This window comes from Eretmochelys imbricata, chromosome 24, assembly GCF_965152235.1.
Source record: "Eretmochelys imbricata isolate rEreImb1 chromosome 24, rEreImb1.hap1, whole genome shotgun sequence".
NCBI lineage: Eukaryota > Metazoa > Chordata > Testudines > Cheloniidae > Eretmochelys > Eretmochelys imbricata.
Window position 1 is genome coordinate 7470282 of NC_135595.1, and position 26147 is coordinate 7496428.

The following is a 26147-nucleotide window of genomic DNA, read 5'->3' on the forward strand; positions in this document are numbered from 1 at the left end:
ATAAAAGATGGGGGGGAAACCCATAAAACCATCTATAAAGGCAGTATCTAAATTAGGGAAATGAATTCACTCTTCACTACTTCCATCCTCTCCCAGTGCTGTATGTCAGGGTAACTTGGTTTGTCCTGCTCCTTAATTTACCTATCTTGGGGTATGTCTATACTGCAGTAAAAGACCTGCAGCTGACCTGAGTCAGCTGACTCAAACTTGTGGGACTCAGGTTGCTGCTCAAAAAATTGCAGTGTAGATTCTTGGGCTGGAGCCTGGGCTCTCAGACCCCATAATGGGGGAGAGCCTCAGTCCAGGATACAGCCTGAGCCTGAACGTCTACACTGCTGTGTCCCGTGGGCTTGAGTCAGTTGATGTGTGCTCTAAGACTTCATGCTGTGTCTTTTTTACTGCAATGTAGATGTACCCTTGGGGATGTCTACACAGCAAAGGAAAACTTGTGGCTGGCCTATGCCAGCTGATTTGAGCTGTAGGGCTGTTTTACTGGTGTGTAGAGTTCTGGCTCAGGCTGGAGCCGAAGCCTGAGTTTGCTGGCACAGGCCAGCCACAGGTTTTTCTTTGCTGTGTTGACATACTCTTGCAGACCTTTCCTCCAACTCTTATATTTGTAAGAATGTAATTTTTTGCCTTTCTAGGTTTGATGAGTGATGAGATTCAACATATCACTCTACAAAGATTTCTTTAGACTTCAAAGACCCCCAGCATAATCCCATCATAACCTCTTAAACTGTAAACCGGCACTGTCTTTCTTAAACTGAGTCTGTTTCCTACCAGCTTCTCCCTGTCAGTTTAATACCCATCAAAAGATACTGAAAATGCATCATCCCATTTCCTGAGAAACTACCCACTATCACTAAGCCCTGGTCTACACTATGAGTTTAGGTTGAATTTAGGAGCGTTAGGTAGATTTAACCCTGCACCCGTCAACACAACCAAGCCTGTTTTGTCAACTTAAAGGGCTCTTAAAATCAATTTCTGTACTCCTCCCTGGTGAGGGGTTTAGCACTAAAATCGACCTTGCTGGGTCGAATTTGTGGTAGCGTGGACACAATTCGACGGTATTGGTGTCCGGGAGCTATCCCAGAGTGCTCCATTGTGACTGCTCTGGACAGCACTCTCAACTCAGATGCACTGGCCAGGTAGACAGGAAAAGCCACGGGAACGTTTGAATTTCATTTCCTGTTTGACCAGCGTGGCAAGCTGATCAGCACACGGTGACCATGGAGTCACAGAATCTCAAAAGAGCTCCAGCATGGACCAAATGGGAGGTACTGGATCTGATCACTGTATGGGGAGAAGAATCCGTGCAGGCAGAACTCCGTTCCAAAAGATGAAATGCCAATCTGTTTGCCAAAATCTCCAAGGGCATGACGGACAGAGGCTACAACAGGAACACACAGCAGTGCCGCGTGAAAGTTAAGGAGCTGAGGCAAGCCAACCAAAAAACAAAGGATGCAAACGGTCACTCTGGGTCAGAGCCCCATATATGCCGCTTCTATGAAGACCTGCATGCAATTCTAGGGGGGCCCCCTATCACTACTCCACCTCTGTCCGTGGACACCTGCAAGTGGGGAGTCTCACGCAACAGGGATGAGGATTTTGTGGATGAGGAGGAGGAGCATAGCGCACAGCAGGCAAGCGGAGAATCCCTTCTCCCTGGCAGCCAGGAACTGTTCATCACCCTGGAGCCAATACCCTCCCAACCCTCCCAGGGCGGGCTGCCGGACCATGAAGCCGGAGAAGGCACCTCTGGTGAGTGTACCTTTGTAAATATAATACAGGGCTTAAAAGTAAGCATGTTACATGATTAATTTGCCCTGAAGACTTGGGGTTTATTTGCGGCCAGCATAGCTACTGGAAAAGTCTGTTAACGTGTCTGGGGATGGAGCGGAAACCCTCCAGGGATATCTCCATGAAGCTCTCTTGGAGGTACTCTAAAAGCCTTTGCCATGCGGTGTGGGGAGGCCCATTCATGCTGAGCTGTTTGCGTTTCGCTGAGAGGGATCTTCCCTGATACTAGCCATGCGGATGGGATATGGGGGGGTGAAGCACATGTGCTATGTAATGTGAATCACTTGATTTAGAGTGAAAAAGTCTTCCCTTTCTTCTCTAAAATGTATCTTTTTAAATACTACTTTCCCTTTTTTCCTCCCGCAGCTGCAAATGTTTCTACGCTCCCCCTATCATCTCTGTCCCAGTGGCTAGCGCAGATTAGAAGGTGAAAAAAATGCACTCGCGATGACATGTTCTCAGAGCTCATGCAGTCATCCCGCACTGAAAGAGCACAGCAGAATGCGTGGAGGCAAACAATGGTAGAGTCCAGGAAAGCGTTAAATGAACGTGATGAGAGGAGGGAGGAGCATGCTGAGAGGAGGCAGGATGCAATGCTGAGCCTAATGGGGGAGCAAACTGACATGCTCAGGTGTCTGGTGGAGCTGCAGGAAAGGCAGCAGGAGCATAGACTGCCGCTGCAGCCCCTGTATAACTGCCTGCCCTCCTCCCCAAGTTCCATATCCTCCTCACCCAGATGCCCAAGAACGCGGGGGGGCGGGGGGAGGGGCTACAGGCACCCAGCCACTCCACCTCAGAGGATTGCCCAAGCAACAGAAGGCTGGCATTCAGTAAGTTTTGAACTGTAGTGTGGCCTTGTCCTTCCCTCCACCCTTCATCCACCACCCCACCCGGTGCTTCCCTCCTCACCCACTCCTCCCAGGCTACCTTGGAAGTTTCCCCCCTATTTGTGTGATAAATTAATAAAGAATGCATGATTTTGAAACAATAATGACTTTATTGCCTCTGAAAGCAGTGATTGAAGGGGGGAGGTCGGTTGGCTTACAGGGAAGTAGAGTCAACCAAGGGGGCGGGTTTTCATCAAGGAGAAACAAACAGAACTGTCACACCATAGCCTGGCCAGTCATGAAACTGGTTTTCAAAGCTTCTCTGATGCTCAGGGCGCCCAGCTGTGCTCTTCTAATTGTCCTGGTGTCTGGCTGTGCGTAATCGGCCGCCAGGCGATTTGCCTCCACCTCCCACCCCGCCATAAACATCTCCCCCTTACTCTCTCAGATATTGTGGAGCACACAGCAGGCAGCAATAGCAATGAGAATATTGGTTTTGCAGAGGTCTAACCTAGTCAGTAAACTGCACCAGCATGCTTTTAAACATCCAAATGCATATTCTACCACCATTCTGCACTTGCTCGGCCTATAGCTGTACTGTTCCTTACTACTGTCCAGGGTGCCTGTGTATGGCTTCATGAGCCTTGGCATTAAGGGGTAGGTTGGATCCCCAAGGATAATTGTAGGCATTTCAACATCTCCAACGGTAATTTTCTGGTCTGGGAAGTAAGTTCCTTCCTGCAGCTGTTCAAACAGACCAGAGTTCCTGACGATGCGAGCGTCATGCACCCTTCCCGGCTGTCCCACATTAATGTCGGTGAAACGTCCCTTGTGATCCATCAGTGCTTGCAGCACCATTGAAAAGTACCCCTTGCCACTCGCTTCTCAACTGTGAGGGCTGCTCTCATCTTGGTATTCTTACTCTTCAGGGCAGGGGAAAGCAAGTCACAAAGTTCCATAAAAGTGCCCTTACGCATGCAGAAGTTTCGCAGCCACCGGGAATCATCCCAGACCCGCAACACTATGCGGTCCCACCAGTCTGTGCTTGTTTCCTGGACCCAGAATCTGCATTCCATGGCAGGAAGCTTCCCCATTACCACCATGATGTCCAAATTGCCAGGACCTGTGCTTCGAGAGAAGTCTGTGTCCATGTCCTCATCGCTATTGTCATCTCACTGTCATCGCCTCCTCGTCTGCTTTTGCAGGTTCTGCACGTACTGCAGGATAATGCACAAGGTGTTTACAATGTTCACAACAGCAGTGGTGAGCTGAGCGGGCTCCATGCTTGCCGTGGTATGTCGTCTGCAGGAGAGCAGAGTTGCAGCGGAAGCGGTGGATGATGACGGTTAGCAGTCTTACTGCACCGTCTGCTGACAGCAGTATGGCATCTTCACGGAAAAAAGGCGCAAAACGATTGTCATTGTTTTCATGGAGGGAGAGGTGACTGACGAGATGTACTTAAAACCACCCGTGACAATGTTTTTGCCCCATCAGCTCAGCCCAGAATTCTAATGGGCAGTGGAGACTGCAGGAACTGTGGGATAGCTACCCACAGTGCAATGCTGCGAAAGTCTACGCTAGCCACGGTACTGTGGACGCACTCCTCCGACTTAATGCTCTTAGTGGGACACACACAATCGACTATAAAATTGCTTCCTAAAAATCGACTTCTATAAATTCGACCTAATTTCGTAGTGTAGACAATACCCTGAGTTACAATGTCCAAGGGCGGTAGGTTTCAGAGTAGCAGCCGTGTTAGTCTGTATTCGCAAAAAGAAAAGGAGTACTTGTGGCACCTTAGAGAGTAACCAGTTTATATGAGCATAAGCTTTCGTGAGCTACAGCTCACTTCATCAGATGCGGTAGGTTAACTTTTACTCCTGTTCAGTTAGATACACCAGTTATCAGTTGAATAGACTGTGTCCCATGCTACTCCTTTCGCCAGAGTTTTGCCTGACAGAGTATCTTAAAATATGAGGTAGGTTGACTTCTGTAATGAGTGTAGGATTTAACTGACTTACAATGAGCTTTGAGAGATGCTGTGGTGCGAAGTGCCTCTAAGGTTCCTTTGATATTAGTTTGTATTTCCAATTAGGCAGTTTATTATTCTCATCTCTCAAATTCTCTAGGGTAATTGCTTTTACGTAGGTGCTGAGCAGGCCCTAGGTTCGTATGCTGCCACTTGAGGTTTCTTACTGTTTTGTCATTGAAGCCTCTGTACATGATCTTTAATTAAGGCTACTTTGAAAGGAATAGTACTCCCTGTAGTGACTGATGACTAGGTGCTACTACTTGTTTTTCTTTTCCCCATGTTGTTTATGGAACTCTTTGTTTATCCCTGCTTTTTTGTATTGATTCAAGGAATTGTGGCGGGTGGGGAGGGATTTTTATTTCTGGGTGTGTTGTTTCAAGTTTGTCTGTATATAGCCCTAGAGAGTGCTGTCTAGTCCCAGCCTGCACCACAGCTTCAGGATGGATCTTGAGAAGCCATTAACATTTAAAGTTAATTCCTATTTTTCTCTCTGGTGTAGAGAATTTGCAGAAAATAAATCTCAGTATTGTTTGTGAGAGCAATTTATTCCTTTCACATGGCTTCAAGCTCCCAATTCTTGTCCCTCCTGTGCTCACAGAGGAGGGCCCAGACCTCCTAAACTTCTTATGGCCTTGACAAATCTGTGACTTTATTTTTGTTAAATGTTAACATTGGATTCTTGGCCAGGTTAAGCCAGATCACATTGAGTCAACTGATAGTTCTTGATAACAATGTGGAATCTGTCACAATGTCATTGTTGAAGAAGCAGAGTCAATATATTAAGCCATCTCTCATAAGTTTTGTCTGAAGCGTTCTCGCTGCTAAAAACTGAATTCTCTTGAAAGCTGAACATAATTTAAAGAAATCATTGTTCATGAATCTGAGAAAAAAGTGAAGTTCTTCTTTTTGTCTTTCAGAACCTGATTAAAATGCCTCCTGTATATTTTCGGTCAGGTATTCAATAAAATTAAGATAATCGCAGGTGCTTTTCTTCAAAGTGCAAATTCTGTCAGCATTGACCACCTTCCTGCTATCTCAGTTTGGTCACTGAGAGGGCAACTTTTAAGTTTAAGGCTTAAAAAAAATTACTCAGTACTTTAGCCAAAAGACTTAGCCTACTAGCCTTAGAGAAAAATACCTAGGCCTCCAAGCCATCTCTACTGTCATTGAAGGGAACATAACAGCTATGTGCTGTGTTTGTGTGCTGTATTTAATTGTAACATATTAGTTTATATAGTACATTTCTAAAAATGTAATTTACTCTACCTGTTTTTGCGTTCCCTTCTTTCCCTTCCGAGCTTCACTCTACTCTTTCCATCTTATAATACATACTGATGTAGCCTTTCTTCAGTTATTTAAAGGGTCTGTTTTCTGTCTTTCTCCACCACCCCTTTATATCTTTCTCTTTGCCGAAGTAGTTATTCTTTAACTCCCTCCCTATATTTTTTCTGTCCCTTTTCTCCCCCAGGGTGTTCGAAATACTACTACTAAAATTTATCCCATTGATCTCAACCATCCATGCCTGTCTCCTAGAAAAATTTACCAAATACAATAGCCAGATGGTTAAACTGAAGGGCCCCAGCATCCCAGTGGAAAACCAAGCCAATCCCCTCTCCCTCCAAAGAGGAGGCTGCTTAGATTATTTCTGTGACCTCTGACTAATAAGGTATCTGAAATTTGACGCCTCCCCCTCCGAGCTCTCTTGCTGCTGGAAAAGAGAAGATGCATTTCTTCTTCGTGGTCTTCTCCCGCTTCCCCCCAGAACTCCTCTAGCTTTTGCAAGTGTGTTCGTGTGAATCTTTGTTAATCTGTCCCTGACCAGCCTCTGTATTTTAGTTCCTTCTCCCTAGTTAACAGGTCCAGTGCCTACATATATTTATGCAGCTTCTCTAAACTCCCGCAAACAGCAGCAGAAAGAAATTTAGCCAATACTTGACAATTTCACTGTGGCCCACAGAGTTTTGGAAAGCCTCTGTGAAACAGTTAATGTCAGTCTGCTTGCAATTTGGGGAGGCCTTGGAGGTGTCTGTCTGCTGATTTAGATTAATATTTTGTTCACATTTGGAAAGTTGTCTTTTCAACTGTAAGGGCCACAAAACTTAAAAAGAGAGTGCTGTTCTGCAGAAGTTGGTGGTACTCAGCTGGGAAAGGTTTCCACTCACCGTGAGGGAGTAGATTTTTCAAGATCTGGATTAAGTATCCACTTCAGCCCTTGGATACTTAAATGGGGCTTTTACTGAAGTAACAGGTGCCCCTGGCATGCTTTTGACAGAATTTGAACCTGAATCTTAAAAGATGGCCTTTACATTTATGAGAAATGGGAAGGTGTCAGTTTTAAGGAACACTAAAAGCTCCCTAAAATCTTGTAATTGTCTATTTCACATTGTCTTTTATTTTTGTTTGTTTCAATTTGCATAGTAGGGTTTTCTTACAATGTGTATTACAAAATACATTGAATCAAAAAGTAATTTTACATTTGACTGTATTTTTGCCCAGACTGATCTGATCGTGCTACATGTACAAGAGATACCATGAGACAACTTAAATAGTGAGAATTGTGTGAATTTAACTCAGGTGTGGTATCTGTATACTTTGAGAGTAGTTATTTGTGGGTAGGTAGGTTATTTCACTTTCCTATCAATTTACCCTTTAATCAAGTTACCAAGATAAGACAATTGGCTTGAGAAAGAATTGATCTTGTGAGATTGTGGATAAAATGTCTACGCACCTACATCAGTGTTCCTGATGGTGGAACTGCAAAATCTCCAAAACTGACTGGTTCTTAGGGGCACAGAAAGGAGGATATGTGATCTGAGACTAAAGTTCTCTAGAGCAGTGCTTCTCAAGCTATCTGATGTGGGGGACCAGCAATTGTTTTTTCCGATGTGCACACAGACTGGCAGCTGATGGCTCGCGGACCAGCACCGGTCCGCGGACCACCACTTTGAGTAGCACTGCTCTAGAGAATAATGGTACCAGACCGTGCCTACATGGAGGGAATTGACTGGTATAGCTATTCCAGAATTACTATTCTGACGTAATTTAACTATTCTGGAATAAGTCCCACGTGGACACTATTTTTGGATTAAAAGTGATTTTGTTCTGGAATTTTTACTCTATTTTGTGAGCAGAGTAATTCATTATTCTATAAAAGTCACTTTTATTCCAGAATAGTGTGTCCTCATGGGGAACTATTCCATAATAGCTATATCAGGCAGTTTTCCCATGTGGACAATACCTTATCGTGTTCAGGATAGAATTGCTAGTTTTCTGTGTGCTAACCTCTGTAACCCAAGTTCAGCACATGCATAATTTTAAGCATAAGAATAGCTCCTTTGACTTAAATGGGACTACTCATGCGTAAAGTTACCTGTGTGCTTAGGTATCTTGTTGAATTGGGGCTTACCTACAGACAGACTGACATATCTCAAAGATCTTTTAGAAATTCGCTTTTCTTTAGCACTGGGATTACACTTCTAGCATATAGTTTTCCATTGCAGAATAATGGAAATTTATAGTGTTAAAACACACTAATATTGTATGCCCTTCTTTTCAGGGATCCATCAGTTTCTAAATCTATAGAAAGAATCTTTAAAATCTGGGAAGACAGAAATGTATACCCTGAAGAAACCATTGTGGCACTAAAAGAAGCTTTAAGTAAGTCTTTATCTTTTGCCTTTCTTAACATATAAGCTAATTTAGTATGTACTTGTAGTAGTTAAATAGTTTGAAGTCAATAAAATAAAACATTCATTAATCACTGTTTAAATGCATTCATTGCTCTTTCTGCATTTGCAGGAATTAATAAAAAGGAAAGCTAGTAGGTTAATATGAATGAGCTTTGTGATAATTATTTGTTGGACAATCCTTCCATTTAAATAAAGCCAATACTAAATCCTTTAATTTTTAGCTATAGTGTAAATTGCAGTTGTACTAGTTGATAGAAAATGTATATTATGTTTAAGGTGACTCTTCATCCTAAAGGAGTTCTGAGCATCATGCCTACACAGAAGCTAGTTGTTAACTGTATGGAATTAGTGTCCTTGGCTCTACCCCTTTACCTTGAGGTTTTGGGACATTCCGACCTTACATCTAAAACTTCAGTTGATACTAAAATTCCATCTGGGAATAATAATAGTAAAATTAATCTCTTCCATTTTCTCTCTGTAGATTATAGCAATAAGGTTGAATGTTATCAGTAAAACATCTACCATATTTGAAAAAAAATATGGAAACACTAACTAGAGTACGGAATAGTTAAAAAGTCCTCAGACACTCATGTAAATATATTTTTAAAAAATCCCGAGATTCCAAATATTAACTGAAAGCAACATGCACATTAAAACTAAATAATGGAAAATCTGTTCTTTCTGCGTGTGAAGGAGATGAGTGCATGATTCTGTTTTCCCTGATTACATTATTGACAGTGAAAACTGCTTTTCTGTTGCTGGTTTAGATGTGGCTTTATGTGATTGTGGGTCAGTAATTGTTACTTGAGAAATACAAAACACTGTACTTGCTTCTTGGTGAATGAAAAGACTTTCAGTTGAACATTACAAATCTATAAAAGTGAAATCTATGTATTCTGTTAATGATTTGGAATCTCATACAGCTTTCGTAATTTAAAAAAAAATTCAGCTCACTTCTAAATTTGATTTAATAAATATTTCTTATTACACTGTTTCGCAAGAAACTTTTCAGTTGGATGCATGTTTTTTTAATATAGACATCGGGTAAGTAATTGCTCATTTAAACTACCAAACAACATACCTTACTATTTCTCCTGAAATGTGTTGTGTTTTCCTATTTGCTTTTTTTGGGCCAGACATAAATAAGTCATTGTCTAAAAGTTTAAAGAGAAAATTGTGTCAATCTCTGTGATTGCTGAATCCTCTGTTCTTTTAAAGGTGAACAGAAACTTGCTTTAAAAATAGAATGTCTGTCATAGAAGTTGCTGTATTCCTGAGTAAACTTAGTTTGTCTTGGGCATTCAACAGCTCATCTAGGGAAGTTGGTTTGTGGATTTTAAAACAAATTTCTGTTAATCTTTTACCATGCAACCATATGACACCAAAACCAGAGACCTTTAAAGGAATCCCATAATGCCAGACTGCAAAAAATGAAATGTTTTCCAGGTACCACTTTCAAAACACAGAAGCAGCTGAAAGAAAATCTGAACAAACAACCGAATAAGCCGTGGAAGAAATCTCAAAGTAAGGAAACAATGTGAACTACCTGAACTAATATTAAAAATGCCTTCTTGAGGAACAGAAGAAAGACTAGTGCAAAACTGGCAAAGTACCTGGCCTAAAGTATGAGCAAGCCTGTGTCTTCCAGACTTGTGAAGTTCCTTACTGACATGTGTAAAACACCAAGGAGTTGCTGCTAGAAAATCACTTTTTAAGGAATGAAATGTGAATAAAATTTTAAAAGAGCAAAAGTTATGAACAGTAGAGAAAAGATCTGGTGGAACTTCTTGGAAACTGGCTTTAGAATATTCAGAGATGAAGAGAAGACAGACATGATAACCATGTACATTGGCAACAGTGAAACATGGTGGACGTTCCCTTCAAGTTCAGGAATACATCTTCAACAGCAAACTAGATTATAGGATAAATGGAATACTTACAGTGAGGCAGTGCAGTTAATGAATCATCGTTCAAAACTATCAGGAGTACAGCTTGCTAGCTGGAACCACATTTCTAATATATCAGTCTCTAACCTTGCAATAACTGTAATATGGAAAATCCTTGAGTTGGCAAGAAAGCAAGATGATGGAACATTAGATGTAAAACTTGACACATGCCACTCTGTGTGAATGCTAAGACTATTGGGACTAGGAGGACAATAAAAGAGGGCAGGAGGGTTGGAATCTTGGATTACCAGAAAGAATTCGGCCACAAAATATGTATAGAAAATCATTTTCTAGAACAAAAGTGGACAAGGGAGTTAGCATTTCTTATTTGATCATCTTATTGTACATTTCTTTGCTATTTTTTAGTAACAAATGGATTTAGAGCTCATGAAATGTGATTCCATATTTTTTCTCCTCAGATTCTCAATCGCAAAGTGAGATATTAGAACATAATTGTAAGGGCAGGGAAATCTTTAGGAGGGAGATTGGTTAGTTCAAGTAAAGGAGTAAGTGATCTGTCATCCCAAGGAAATACTAAACTCAGAGGGTCAGTTTTCTATGTCTAGAGTTCAGGAACTCTTCAGAGAATTATAAACTAGCACTCAAGATTAGTGAATGAACCATTACAAGAACATTTATATACAATAGAACTGGAAAAGGCTTTCACAGTAACTGTTTATGTAGTGCATATATAATACAGGAACTCCACAGTCTAACTTGTTGGCTTCTGAATCATAGCTCTGTGCTTTCTAACGTGTCTGAAAGGCAGATAGAACACTGAGTGACATCTGTGTGGAGGGGGAAATATAATGAAATGGCATCCTGTGTATGTTTTGCATAGAAGTGTGTTTAAAAGGTTTTTGAAAGAGAACAGTCTCTTCTGAATTTTGATTGCAGGCAGTATTGAGTGTTTGTTCTACTTAATCCTTGTAATTGATCTCTTAATTTCTTTACACGTTTGTGTACCAACAGCATCCACAAATCCAAAAGTTGCTCTAAAGTCGAAGATTGTTGCTGAATTCAGAGTAAGTTTAACCAGTGAAAACATCTTTTGCATTAACCTCTGTCCTTGGACTGTAGTTACATGACTAGTTTGTTTATAGCCAAGAGTCACTGGGGCTTGTGTTGAAGCTGTGGCCCTCAGTGTTGATTTGTTCATTATTGTATAGTGCCCACAATGCCCTGAGGCTGCAAACTCTGCAGAGCTGCAGCCTGTTCTGTAAAGCATCGTGTATGCTGGTGCTATTTAAAAACAGAGCATGGAAATAGAGCTAGGGATTGGAGGTAGTTAGTAAAGGCAGTTAATTCTTTCACACCATTTAGAGTTACCTGCTGCAAGAAAGCAGTTTGCCTTCTTGCGAAGAGTGAACTGCTGTCGCTTTTGTAGCCAATGTGTTTGATTATATGATTGCCTATTGTTTGAATGTATGTTTAAATATAGGAACACTTACTAGGGCCTTGTCTATACACTTAAGTATTTACTGGTAGATTTATACTTGCAGCCCCTGTAGTGGAGATGCAGCTTATACTGCAAACTTTATTTTGCTGCTATAGCTTAGAACAGTTCCATGAATGGAATTAGCTACACTGGCAAATGGATTTTTTGCCAGTATAACTGGATTTGCACTAAGGCTTTTGTTTGTACAGCTCTGTCAGTTGACGGTGTAATTTTTTTTCCCCACACTCCTAACTGACATACCTCTGCCGGCAAATCTTTCTCCTGTTTACGAGACATAGAGTACTGATCACCCCCATGTTCATTTCATTTCCATTTGTTATGAATTTAAACCGTATGTTTCTCTGAGTTAGTTTATTCCAGAATAGTAAAAAAACATCTGCTTTGATACAGAGACAGCTTTTCAATGGAATATTTATTTCTGTTACTTAAAAACAAGTCCATAATGTTATCGTTGCAAAGTTAGGGCTTCTCTTCTGCAGAATGTGATGAGGATGCTGTTCTTGTTTTTCAGCCACAATCGCTTGTTGATGAATTGTTGTTATATAAGCGTTCAGAAGACCAGATAGAACTGAAAGAGAAGCAGCTTTCCACCATGAGGGTGGATGTATGCAGCACTGAAACACTTAAATGCTTAAAAGGTACAAGTTGTGTATTCTGGCAGTCATATTATCAAAGGAAACAAAAACGTATCCGTAGTTTTAGTAATTCATGGGCTCTTTTACATCACAGGTTAGATTTCTGCTTGTTCTCTAATGAATTTCAGATTGTGGAATGCTAAGTGATGTCAAAGCACAATTAACCCATTTTCAGAGGTATCAGCTCCTTTTATTTAAAAAATGCAGTACTGCGGTATTCTACTTTAGTGATCCAGCACATTACAGCAGTATTGATACCGCAAATTTTTTAGCTGTCACTTTAGTATTTCATAAGTCACAGGACAGAAATGTGTCTGTTTTCAGTCATGAGCACATCAACTGCGTCCTAATGTACATAGTCTCCCAATATCCTGTTTTCATGTGTAGTAGATCTTGTAATCCTTCTACAGTTGTTTTTAATTAAAAATGTAGTTCGCCCAATGCATGTATTGAATGTTTTTATTTTTCAAATAACTTAAAAATGCACATCGTGCCCTTAACGGTCTGAAGTACAGAACTTCAGAGCACTTGTCCTCAAGATGTAGTAACTTAAACTGTGAGATTGAACCTGGGAGCTTGAGCACCAAAAGCACATCTCTACTGCTTGAGCTAAAGGAGTAACTGAAGATACCCAAAGTAGGCTGCCATCCTTTGTAGTCTGGCTAGGAGAAGGGGATGGAACACTTCATCAGTATAGTACATAACCTGCATGGAGATAAGAGCTATGGGCCAGATTTACAAAGGTATTTATTTAAATGTCCAAAGTTGCAGATAAGCACCTAGTGAGATTTTCAAAAATGCCCATCTGCAGCTTTAGACACCTAATACCTTTGTAAATCTGTCCCTATATGTACAACAGCTGCTAGCAAGTACAAAGTACAAACTGTAGATGGCCAGGATTTGTTTGTTACAGGGTTTTCCTCAGTACAGAGTATGTGTTTCAGAATGCATGGATTTCTTAATGTGTTCAGTAGTCCATAACTTAACATTACAGATTTAATAATTAGCTGCTTAGTTCTTGAATAAAGCTACAATAATTTAAGATTTAGGAAGCTGTGTAAACTTGATTAGAAATAACGTTACAAGGGAGTAAACAAATTTAGTTTCATTGCCCAAATGAATAGGAAATTTCATTGTAAAATTGAATTGCTTTAAAAGTAGCTGGTATCCAGTTACTGCAGCCTATCAAAATTGTCATAAAAATGTAGCAGCCCATAAACATAGTTCTACCAATGTAATGGTGAAAGAAAACTGAATAATGTTTTCTTGCCCCTCTAAACAGATCAAAACTACTGACCCCAGATGATTGGAAGAGTAGAATTTCAAAAGGCTAACTCTAGTGGCCCCACATGCATGTAGAATGTGGTTTTGTTTTGGTTTTTTTTTAAATCCACGTTAGATGTTATTACTAATCATTGGCTTGAAAACCAAAGAATACAGACTGCTAGTTGCCTTGCCTTTACATGACTTCATTACCAATTATTACACTAGTTATCTGCTAAAAACTATGAGGTGCACGTACCAACTTACTGAATATTAATTATTCTGTGTGAGTGTGTGTGAGTGAGTGAGAGAAGAGCTCTGTGTATTCCAGGGGAGGTAATGTGCATAATGTAATTTGTCGTTAATATTATCTCTTTCAGACAAAACAGGAGGAAAAAAGTTCTCCAAAGAATTTGAAGAAGCGAGTTCAAAGTTAGAAGAATTTGTAAATGGTTTAGACAAGCAGGTGAAAAATGGCCCCTCACTAATTGAAGTGCTTGAGAATGCTGGTATCTTTTATGAAGCACAATATAAGGAAGTCAAGGTGGTAGCAAATGTAAGTGCAAAGTTTTCCCCAATAGCAAATATCTTATTGGTACAGCATTACTAATAAGAGGACATAATGCAGAATTCAAACTGATAATTGAGGTTTATCTGCATTTGTTAAACTCTTTACTAGAAAAATGAGTGATTAAAATCTCAGTGTACTAATGAATGAAGTAGAAATTGTGTGAGATTATAACACAGATCGTTTAAAAGGAGAGCAGAGATGATGGAGGTCAACTAATGAGATAATTAGATGCTGTTAAGATTGATAGGAGCTCATAATTTGACCTACCATTTTTCTCATATGTTTTGCAAATTCTCTGCATGTGAAAAAAGAAAAGATTCATTTGTTATGCTGAGTGTAAAGTTAACTTCGAGAAGCTGAACACCTTTGTTGGTAATCTAGATCTGAGAGTGACCTTTGGGTACTGAAGGTTTTCCTCATTTCTTGAAGCATTGTATCAAACGTAATAGTTTATGGATTTGAAAAGATTCTTCCAACAAAAGCATTAACTAAATGGAAAAAGTAGTCACGTTGAATAACCCTTCTGAGGTTTTTGCTCTACAAGCCATACTGAAAAGCGAAATACTTAATGCAGGGGCAGAGATGATTGGGGAGTTGAATATGCTGCTATTAATACTATAGAAATGGTTCAAAGGTGTGTTATTTTTCCTTCTTTACAAAGGACACTAAGCTAAATATCCTTTTTTTTGTGTGTTAGGCTTATAAAACATTTGCCAATAGAGTGAGCAATCTAAAGAAAAAATTAGATCAATTGAAAGCAACTCTTCCTGATCCAGAAGAGTCTCCTGTCCCTTCTCCAAGTATGGATGCTCCATCTCCAACTGGTTCTGAGTCCCCTTTCCAGGGAATGGGGGAAGAGGATGACATCCAGTCTCCAGCAGTGGAAAGCGAGAAGTCTGTATCTCCAGAACCTGTGGCAGATAATCGGGATGTGGAGGACATGGAACTGTCTGATGTGGAAGATGATGCCTCTAAAATTATTGGTATGTTCTGTGGAAGTAGCAGTAAAATGGGCTAATAGTTTTATACTATCCACAAAACTTTTTAGGCAAAACAGTTTTTCCAGACCTCATTTAGAATCAAGAGGATGTTGAGAAACTTTCCTTGTTCTGGGAATACTGCAGCTCTGGTACTGTGCCAGTCCTCCAGCAAAAACCAGGGAATTCAGACCCAGATATTCCTAACTTAAAAAACAAGCATAAAAAAAGCTCTCTTCATGAGGCTGTCCTTACACACCCTAACAGTTCAGTAAAGAGCATGAACAATTGCTTTTCCTCTGAGTCTTTACATTAGTATTTTTTAAACCTGGAACACATTGAGAAGCCTGCAGCTCTTAGGCCAAAAGAATTCTGTGAGGCAGATTGAACATTCCATGTTTTTTCTCTATATTTGAATTAGTGGAGGAGAGGAAGGAGAAACAGGTTGTTCCTTCTTCAGCACCTGCAAAGACTGAAAGTGTCCCAAAAGCAACATCCTCCACAGTGGTTGTTGCTACACCAGCGGTAACAACTCCTGCTCAGACTCCTCCAGCTCCCAAGACAGTGAGCACAGCGCCTGTCCCTCCATCACCGGCACTTGGTCTGCCAAACCTTGCCAACGTTGACCTAGCAAAGATAAGCTCCATTCTTAGCAGCTTAACTTCTGTTATGAAGAATACAGGTGGGTGTCTGAATTGCAGGTTGTGACTGAGTGGTGCTGTTCAGCAGAGACAGAATTCTGCGTTGTACAAGCAATAGCTTTGTTGGTCAGATCTTTTTTTGCTTCTGTAACATTTTAGAACTAAAACATTGAATTGTAATTCAGTCTGTACTTCAGGAGAGCTGTGACATATTGGAACTAAACACACTCTCAAAATCAGTTTTAAACATGCTTCCTTTTAAATGGTTTAAGGCGATCTGTAGTGTAGCGTTTCAAAGTAGGACATGGTGCTACCCAAGTCTATGCACCATAGTGATCTTAGGGTGTGTCTGTGCTAGGGTTCCTACTGTTTTTAACACTGCAGTAGTGAAGGCGGCCATACTAGTTGTAGACAAGGTTTCCACAGCTGCTGACATTAACAGTGTCATGTTAAATGCTGGTTGCCTCAGGAGCCTTGCCTACACTAGCACCTTACTGCAACTCTACTGGTATTAGTAATAGTTGAAATTTTTAGCCAGAAAACCCTACCTTAACAAAGCAGTATGTATGAGCAGTGTATTTATTGACTGTTTTTTCATTGCTCTTGGAAAGTAGCATTTTGTGTTTCTGAGCAGCAAATGTTTTCACCCCAGGGGTCAGTCCTGCATCAAGACCTTCCCCAGGAACCCCAACGAGCCCCACGACTCTTACTAGTGGCCTGAAGACTCCTATTGTGGGGACTCCATCTGGTCCTCCAAATCCGTTAGCAAATATTCTTTCCAAAGTTGAAATAACTCCTGAAAGCATTTTATCAGTTCTCTCCAAAACTCAGACCCAGACTGCACCAGCATTGCAAGGTAAGTATTTAAAATTCACTCCTTTTGCACAGTATAAATAGTTAGCATCTGTATTTGGATGGCAGCATCAATACTAAAGCATCCTGCTGTGTGCTCCTGAAATGAGTTTATCCGTGAGGAAATTAGCTTATATTATGTAACACTTTTTCCAAATTTAAGTTACATTTTGCAAGGTAGTGTATTTGGTATGGCCAAGTCAATTTTGCAACAGATTTGGGAAGTGTTTTCCTGTGTGTTTAATCTTTTAAAAACCTTTTTAAAATCTGATGGTGTTGGATACCGTCCTGGGACATTTTATATTTGCTTTATTAGTTGCAACTTTTATGACTAAATCTTGTTGTTGTTGCACAGTAAGCAAATAGTGTTAATATGTTTAATTGCTGGACTTCACCCTGACTTTCCAGTTAGCCAAGTAATTATATTGCATGTGTTTGCTAAAATCTTATGGTGCATGTTAAAAATGCAGCAGAGCAGGGGACCCATGAGTGAGTGCCACTTAGATTCTATTCCTAGCTCTGGGATGGGGTTCGGTGGAGCGGAGGACTCTAGGATTCTGGGAGGGGGGTTCCCTCTGCTACTTGCTCGTATGATCTTGGTTAAGAACATCACTTCCATATTTCTGCTTAACTAGCTGTAACATGGACATAATACCGATTGTGGTTTAGATGTGTGTTATAATTTATATTGGTAAAACAATTTGAGATCAAAAGCACTATGGGAATGCAAAGTAATTAGTATTCAATAGTATGTAGAGATGGCAAAGTCTAACCATTTTGTTGGCTCAGATGTCAGTTTCAAAAATTTGTTTGTAGCTTCTCTGCCTACAAAACCAATCATGATTATGGCTTACCACGAGTTTTCTGTTGAAATGGTTGTAGGTTACTCTGTCTCTTAAAATATCTAATTAAAATGATTTTTTTTTGTTTGTTTTTTTCTCCAGGTTTGTCATCCTTACTTCAAAGCGTTGCTGGAAATACAGCTCAATCAAGTGAAACGGCAACTCAGAGCACTTCAGCATCACCAGCCAATACAACTGTTTCTTGCGTGAAAGGGAGGAATGTTCCTTCCAATACTCAGTCTTTTATGTCCAAAAATATTGGTTATTCTCCAAATTCTTCTACTGCTGAGGTTTCTTCAACTTCGGTTAACAAGGCTCCTGTTGGACATAGCCCAGGGCTTTCAAGTTCTAGTTTTAAACCACCAACAAATTCCCTTGGATTTGCCAGTACCCATCCTACCAGTCCTTCCCTTTTACCAACAGAAACCCCATTGAGTCAGTCCTCTGAGATTTCAAAAACAAAGCTGGAGTCAGAACCCACCTCTCCAAGCCTGGAAATGAAGATACACAATTTTTTAAAGGGAAACCCTGGTTTCAGTGGTCTAAACTTGAATATTCCAATTTTAAGCAGTTTAGGGTCCAACATCACATCAGAAAGCCATTCATCTGACTTTCAGCGTGGTCCTACTAGCACCTCTATGGACAATGTGGATGGAACGCCAGTCCGTGATGAACGAAGTGGAACGCCAACCCAAGATGAGATGATGGATAAACCAACATCAAGCAATGTTGACACTATGTCTTTATTATCAAAGATTATAAGCCCTGGATCTTCTACTCCCAGTAGCACAAGGTCCCCTCCTCAGAGCAGAGATGATGGATATTCCCAAGAACTGTCTAATTCTGTGCCTGCCTATAGGTCTTTCGGTCTTGGCAGGGATTCTCCAGCCAGCATGTACAAGCAATCGTCTGATATGGAAATACCTTCTTCTTTAATGGATTCCCCTCAGGAGAAGTTTTACCCAGACACATCTTTTCAAGAAGATGAAGATTATCGTGACTTTGAATATTCTGGGCCACCACCATCTGCCATCATGAACCTGGAGAAGAAGCCTTCAAAATCCATTTTGAAAGCTAGTAAGCTTTCCGACACTGCAGAGTATCAGCAAGTTCTCTCTAGTTACGGTCAAAGAGCACAAGAGTTTAGTGTGAAGTCGTCTTTTCCTCAGTCTATGAGGTCTATTCTTGATCAGAATGAGAGCTGTGATCCGCTGTCATCGTCTTCTGGAATGTATGGAAGTTACAGCCTACGAGCAAATGACTCTGGATCCGATGGTTCCCCTTCACCCAGTAAGAATGATGTGTTTTTCACACCAGACTCCAATCATAATAATTTATCAAAATCTGTGATACATTCTGGCCTGGCACAGAAACAGTATCCAGACTCTCCCCATTCACTTCCTCACAGATCAATCTTTTCTCCTCAAAACACTCTTTCAAATCCTGCTGGTAGACCACCCACATCCAGTGTGGAGAAATCTTTAGGTTCTTCCATTTCTGCCACTTCAACAATTGAGTTTAAGAACATGCTTAAAAATGCATCTCGCAAGCCTTCTGAGGAAAAGCATTTTAGCCAGGTTCCTAAAGGTAGCTCACATGAGGGGGTTAGCCTGTCTAGTCTCAGCCAAGCTGGAACTTCGACAGGAGAGCAGCAGCAGCAGCAAGAGGAGCACTATCGTATAGAAACTAGGGTGTCGTCATCTTGTTTAGACTTGCCTGATAGCACTGAAGAAAAAGGAGCCCCCATAGAAACTCTGGGTTACCATAATGCATCCAATAGGGGAATGTCAGGAGAACCAATTCAGACAGTAGAATCTATCAGAGTTCTTGGGAAAGGAAATAGAGGACACGGGCGAGAGGCAACTAGAGTAGGCTGGTTTGAGCTAAGTAATACAGGTAGTGCTTTTGATAATGGGCCCTCAAGTGCTACTGAGCTGCCCACCATGGGTACTGGCAGTGGAATTGCCAGCTTTCAAACACAGTACAAAGAACACGTGCCACAATTTCAGGAGAGTGTAAACAATTTCAGAACAAATAATTTCAGCACTGCCTTTGAGCGTCACATACCACCTCCTCCCATAGAGCATGGAACTCCTTTTCAGAGGGAACAAGTTGGTACACCTGCTGGGCCCCCATCTGCTCCGCCCAAGGATCATGGAAGCCTGTTTCCTAGGGATCACTCAGTTCCTCCACACATGTCATCAGTGGATCACACTAATCCTTTTTCAAAAGAAAAATCCTCTCCACTCTCATTGCCTCATGCTGCCCCTCCTCCTCCTTCTGTGGAACATAGCGGGGTTCCATTTCCTACTCCTCCCCCTCCACCTCACTCTGTGGAACATGGTGGCGTTCCATTCCCTACCCCGCCGCCACCTTCTGGGGAACACAGTGGCATTCCATTTCCTGCCCCTCCCCTGACCGTGGAACATGGTGGTGTCACGTTTTCCAAGGATCATGGTACTATTCATCAAGGAACTATAAAAGAGCATTTTAATGTGCATTCAGGACCAAGGGACCATGTGGCCCCACCTCAGCGAGACCACAGTGGTCCACCCCTTGGTCGGGTTCGAGAAAACATAGGCCTACCTTCCCTTTCGAGAGATCAGCTTGGGCCATCCCATAGTGTTCCTCCCATTGGCCCATCTCATAGAGACAATGTAAACCGGAGTGGAATGATGATTAGGAACCCACGACCAGACTTTAGGCCTAGGGAACCTTTCATAAACAGAGAACCATTTCAGAGCTTAAAAAGGCCTCGGCCACCTTTTGGAAGGGGCCCTCCATTCTTTGCACCAAAACGCCCTTTCTTTCCTCCCAGGTACTGAAACAGACATGCATCTCTGTAAGTGAAGGTATTTTGGATATTCTAGAGAGCAGTGGAAGTAGCGCTTTCACGTTTGTTTTTCCTTAAAGAGCCCCATAACATTTTTCTAAATTAAATATGTTCTGATACTTTTTTTGGTTGTTTATTTTTTTAAGCCACCCAGTTGGCATAAATCTAGCAAAATGTTTTAACAAAAAATAAGAATTTTCCGAAGAGTATTGCCGTTGAAATAAAACTTCTAGTCGTAAAAAATGATTGAATGTGCGATGTTGGGATGTTATTTTTAGCTGATTACCAAATTGTTTTGCTTCATGAGTCCTCCGAACCCATGTCAAAAAATAGAGATGGGGGAAGGAACTCTGTTGCTACTGTTGATTAAGGAAGATAAAGGGTCCAAGCTTTCAAAGCCTTCCCTGTGGCAATAGAAATATTAACCCTTCCTTGTGCCTTTTGTTAGGTTAATCAGTCACTTTTTTCACTGATATCTGCTTAGTCGGTCCCTTGCTATGAAGCCTTGGAACATCTTGCTGCTTGCTGTTTTCCATCTTGCTGACAGGAATAGGGAGAGGGTAGGCAACTAACGTGGTCAGTTTTTCAGCCCTTCTCTTTGCTTTTTCTGCCTTTCTCAAAATGCAAAAGGAAAAAGCCTCTGCTTTTCACAGTTGACAGCTTTGCCACTGAGGGTCTTGAACTTTTCTCCCAAGTTGGGTTTCAGAAAACAGTCTCTAAAGTATGTGCACTTCCTGTCTCTTAACTTGGCTTCCTTCCTCAACATGCTAAGAGGGTTATATTTTGCTGAATATAAATCAAGTAATGCATTTGAAATAAGTGGATGCAGGGAGGTAGCTAGCGGTAAAACTCAAATCTGCTTACACACACACATTTAATGTATACAATGTATATTTGAAACACGCCTGCATTCGCATGTACAAGCTGCATCGTATTTTTTCTTTCTTGTCTTATATCACAGAGCTAGGGCAGGTCTAGTAAACGATATTTACTTTTTTGCTGGGAGCATCGTTGACTTACATGTATTCTTCACTTTTTGTAATCACACCTTTCCGTGTGCTTTGTTTGAAGCACATAGTTCCATGTAAGATGAGAGAGAAACTGCATGCAGCAATGTGAAAACAGTACCTAAACTCTTCCCACATATTTTCATAAACTCACTTCTGCTGCCATGTGCATAGAGGACTTTGTGTGGAGTTGGAATTACTTTATTTGATTTTTTTTAAGTGAGTAGAATACAACATACTAGTGTTTGATAAAGGTATGGGAAAATATCTATAAAAATAACTACAAAACGAGAAAATGGCAGAGCATTTGTTTGTGCTTGGGCTGTGTGTTTTATTTAATATATATAATATGTATAATTATATTTGCATACGCAAGTAAGCGCATCGGAAGGTTGTATGGGTGTATTTTATTGAATTGGCCTGGGTTTACAGAAAGAATGATGTTATAGTGTCAATGCGTAGAAACCTTCTCTGTTTTCTAATCTTCGAACAAAAACGTGCGTTCCACTTCATTTTGCAGTCAGCAGCAGACGTCGCTGCTGCTGGTCTGTAGGGGGGCTGTATTTAGGCAGCATCATGGAATGGTGCACCTTGTTGTGTGGACTGTTTCAGTTAAACAGAATTCCTGAAAAAGTAACTGCATGTGTAATTCATGCAAACACTGAGTGTTTAAACTTTTGGGTTAAATTTAAACAGTATTTATTCCTTTTCTGTTCCTTCTGAGTTCTGTTCTCTTTGGACACCACAGCTCCTTTCAGTGAACCTCCAATATGATTATTGAATGGATAACACACTAAAGTACTACTGTGAGGGTAGCTCGTGTAAGTTAAGCAAAATGTTCAGAAGGGAAAAACAAGGCAGTAAAGATATAAAGCAAGAAAACTACGTAATAAGATGTGAGAATTTGCTTATCCTATGATATGAAGTAAGATGATATAACTCAGTTCCCTATACACCAGCACTCAGAATGTCTGATCATATTTCTTATTAGTGAGAATAAACGTGCTCACCTACAAAACAACCCAAGATGGAAGAATGCTTAGCTTGGCATTCATTTCCTTGTATGCCCAAAGTCTAGCCATACAGCTCTTAAATTTTAGGACTTGTAGGACATGGATATATTTTAATATCTAATGTTAATGTCCAACACGAAAACTGAAAAAATTTCACAGCTTTTGATGTATATTGGAAATGATGCATAGCTTAGCCCAACTTCTTTGCTCTACTGGAACATTTTAAATGAAGCTTTTAGTAACCTAAACTACACAATCCCATTGCTTTAATATCTATCCTGGCTTGAAGGGACAGTTTCAGAGAAGTCATAGCTTAAGGATGCTTTGTTGGAGGAAACCCACGGGGTGAAAAAACGCAGGAGGTTCTGATGTAAGAATGGAACCAATATTGACTAGAAAAAAAAATTCCCTCTAGAATAAAAGAATGTGAATTGTTTCTGCTGCTCTTGCTTAAAGTGGTGATTTCGAAGTAAGGAATTATTAAAATCAGATGGTGACACCATCTAAGAACTGCTCTCCATGCCATCTGACATGCCTGGCGAGTAGCTTCCTTGCTCTTGGAGGTGGCTTTTTGGGTAACTTGAAAAGTAAAATGACTGATTAAAAAAAAAAAAAAAGACACAAAAACTTATTGTAAAAAAAAAAAAAAAAACTATTTTAATGGTGAAAGCTCCATGTTTTTTGTTTGAGGTTTTTCATTTTATTCTGTGCTTGTTACTTTAAACAAACTGTCTACAGTAACTGAAGACACATGTACATATGTAGAAACCACACAACTTATTTCTGGACATGAAGGCGTTTTTTCCTGTGTCTGTGATTTAAACTCCCCACCGTTCTTGAACTTTTGTATTTCACCTTATAAGAAAAAGAAATAAACATGTATTTTTTAAATAAAGCATGAAACAGTGTGTCTCATGAAGGACATAACTTCATAAAGAAGAAAATCAAATTGCAGACAGCCTTCAGTGTGCACTCCAGCTGTTCTAGAAACAGAGAGGACAACCCAAACATTGCACTGGTACAGCTTAACGGCAATCAGTAGAATTAACTTTTACTAGAGGTTATAAACATTTAAAATGTATCCCTGTTCTAGACTTCTGCTAGTGTAATACAGCTGTTCTTGTCACCAGTTTTACGAATATGCACCATTTAGATTTCTACAGTCCCCTCAGATACACAGTATGCATACCTGCCTCTTTGGAAAAATTCCAGATATGCCATGGTGTGCGTTGTATATCAGAGAGGCCGGTCTACGGCTGTGGCTGACTTTGTGATCTAAATACATTTAGAGACTCTTTACCTGTAAAAACATTGTTCAGGTGTGAGAAACCTGTTTAGATAATGTGAATAATGGTAATTTTTTTAAAAAACGTGCAGAATAAATGATCATATCCTGAAATTAATTATTCAAAAATAAGCTGCAGTGCTGTTGTTTCAAAACTGCTGTAAATACTGGCTGCTTTTTTTGTGTGCCTGTTAAGATTAATTGGATATGTTGGATTTATATTCTCAAGTGTTCCGTGTGGAGAAAGCAACGTGCATTAGAGGAAGCGACAATAAAACTGCAGATCATTTTGAAATGTGTATTAATACATTTAATAAAATAACTAGTTCTAATGTTTTGATATTCTTTTTTAACTGGAACCTCTATTTAAGTGTACAAGGGGTGTAAGATTGCCTGATCCGTGAAAATGACCACAATATTGGGCTGAAGAGAGAACATCAGTTTTTTGCAGTATAGAACAACAGCCAGGCTTTGTTTCATCTTTGCTGAATTACAAGTTTAGGGTTAGTGTGGCCTAACCCTTTTTTTTTAAAAAAACTCTTAAAAAACAAACAAACAAACAAACACAAACACACACAAGGAAGAATCTGCCTGCAGCTCAGGTTCCGTGACCATTTTGAAGACTGAAAGAAATTTAAAACTGTTGGAAGATGGTTCTGTTTCTTTTAATTTTACATAGAGGCGGTGTTTGGAGGCAAATCTGAAATTACTGTTAACTTGCAGAGCAAAATACAGAAAATGGAATATTCTACCAATACTTGTGGGCTGAGACAACACTTCCCCTGCCCCCATTTATTTTTGTATTGCATATTAATAAAGTGTACTTTACTTGGTGTGGTTTCCTTTCAAAAGAGTAAGATCTTTGCACCAGTTTACTGGTTTCTGGCCTCTGTACATACTCTTCTGTTCTGTCATGTAATTTTGAAGGGTGATGATGTTGATTTTCAGGGTTGTCTTGGCTTCCTGTCCTTTTTTGTTGGCTGGGGGATAGAAATAGCTGGCTACACAGCCTTGAAAGAAGCTGGTCTCCGTGATTACTGCTAGAACCTCACTTTCAGTCTGTATCTGCATAGCACAAGATGCAATTATGTGAAGCAATTTAAAGAGTATCATTTTTAATAACTTCAGAGGTGCATGGTCATTAATTTTTAACAAATTGCTTTAGCTGGCCTAACCTAGATTATCAAAATGGAAAGAATTTTAAACTGAATTTACTTTTTGCCATTTATGCTAATTGGCTACCTTTTGCATTTCACTTACTATGGACAATAAGAAGAGCCTGCTAAATTCTGCATTCTGGTACAATAGTAGAATGTAGTAGTAATTTGGCTCCTAGGTGCTTCAAAGTCGTACATAAACAAGGAATTCTTATTTGAAATTGTTTCTAGAATAGGAAACCTATTTTATTTTCCAAGCTATAATTTTTGTATCTGAATTTATGTCCACATGTCATTTTGTAAAGATCATTTAGATAGTAGAATAACTCTTCAGGGAAGGTTATCAAACGTCTCAAGAGCAAGGCACTATTAAACGTGGAAGTTATGGACCTCTAGGAATCGATACAAAAATAAGCCAAGAGGCCCCTTCTAATCCAGTGTCTGTGAATCTAATGAATACTCACCCCTAGTTTTGGAAACATGCTGGTTATTGTATTTAGTGCGGTCTTGCATGTGGAACTCCAAGTCTTTCAAGGTTTTTGTGACTGAGGCAGAATACTGCTGAATTCAGTAAGCCTATTTATAGCTTTTTCAATATCTAAAGTAGTAGACTCTTAACAACTTAAATCCCCCTATGTGTCTGAACTGTAAAAGTTCCTCTCGTTAGCTCAGGTGTCATGCAAAACTTGGTCAGATTAAAAATATGTCAGATCCTGCTCAGCACTCTGTACCCGCCAGCCTTAGTGAGTGTATAATTTTTCATTTTATTGTGATGTTGCATCCACTCACCCTTTAGCATCCAACCAAGGGCAGTTACTCTCCTTGTCCATCTCCAGTGACCATTTCCCCTCCCTCCTTTTCATCTCATTGCTTTTGATACCATTTCTCATCTTGAGAGGATTTCACAAAGTCTTTTCCAAGGTTTTCAGAAAAGGTCACCCTATGGATATACTAATATAGAGCAGGTCACTTGCTACCCTCCTCTAACATGAGGGGCTTTGGTTCCTCCCTAGCTCAGTGGGTGTTCCTGAATCTCTCTCCCTGCTCTTCAGATGAGTCCTGCCATGCAAATATTTTCTATTTATCTTCCCTCTACTCTGACCTACCTCAAACTGACTTTGGTAGGGTTCCATATTGCACTTCAGTGACTTAAAAGATCTTTCTCATTTTCAAGTGAAGGATGTGGAGCTTTTAAAGGGCAGCCCTGAAAACTTCATCTTGGATCTGAAGGTCAGGCTGTTTTCTGCTGGACTGCTGCATCAGAACCATGAATGGCCAAATTCTGGGGGGGGGCACAAGTGGAAAAGTCTTGTCCTGA

At 40.3% G+C, this 26147-nt stretch overlaps 1 protein-coding gene across 3 annotated transcripts in view; it reads left to right on the plus strand.

Annotated features, from left to right (window-relative positions):
• Positions 1 to 26147, plus strand: part of RPRD2 (regulation of nuclear pre-mRNA domain containing 2) — a 64619-nt gene that overhangs the window by 25950 nt on the left and 12522 nt on the right. For 2 of the 3 annotated variants that reach the window (XM_077841286.1, XM_077841287.1), the window contains exons 3-9: positions 8216 to 8316; positions 9795 to 9872; positions 11267 to 11319; positions 12265 to 12391; positions 14032 to 14207; positions 14920 to 15205; positions 15621 to 15881. In XM_077841286.1, coding sequence (XP_077697412.1) covers positions 8216 to 8316; positions 9795 to 9872; positions 11267 to 11319; positions 12265 to 12391; positions 14032 to 14207; positions 14920 to 15205; positions 15621 to 15881 — 1082 coding nt within the window. Of the gene's footprint in view, positions 1 to 8215; positions 8317 to 9794; positions 9873 to 11266; positions 11320 to 12264; positions 12392 to 14031; positions 14208 to 14919; positions 15206 to 15620; positions 15882 to 16492; positions 16697 to 17636; positions 24524 to 26147 lie in introns of those variants that run through there. The other variant, XM_077841285.1, reaches the window with a different exon arrangement.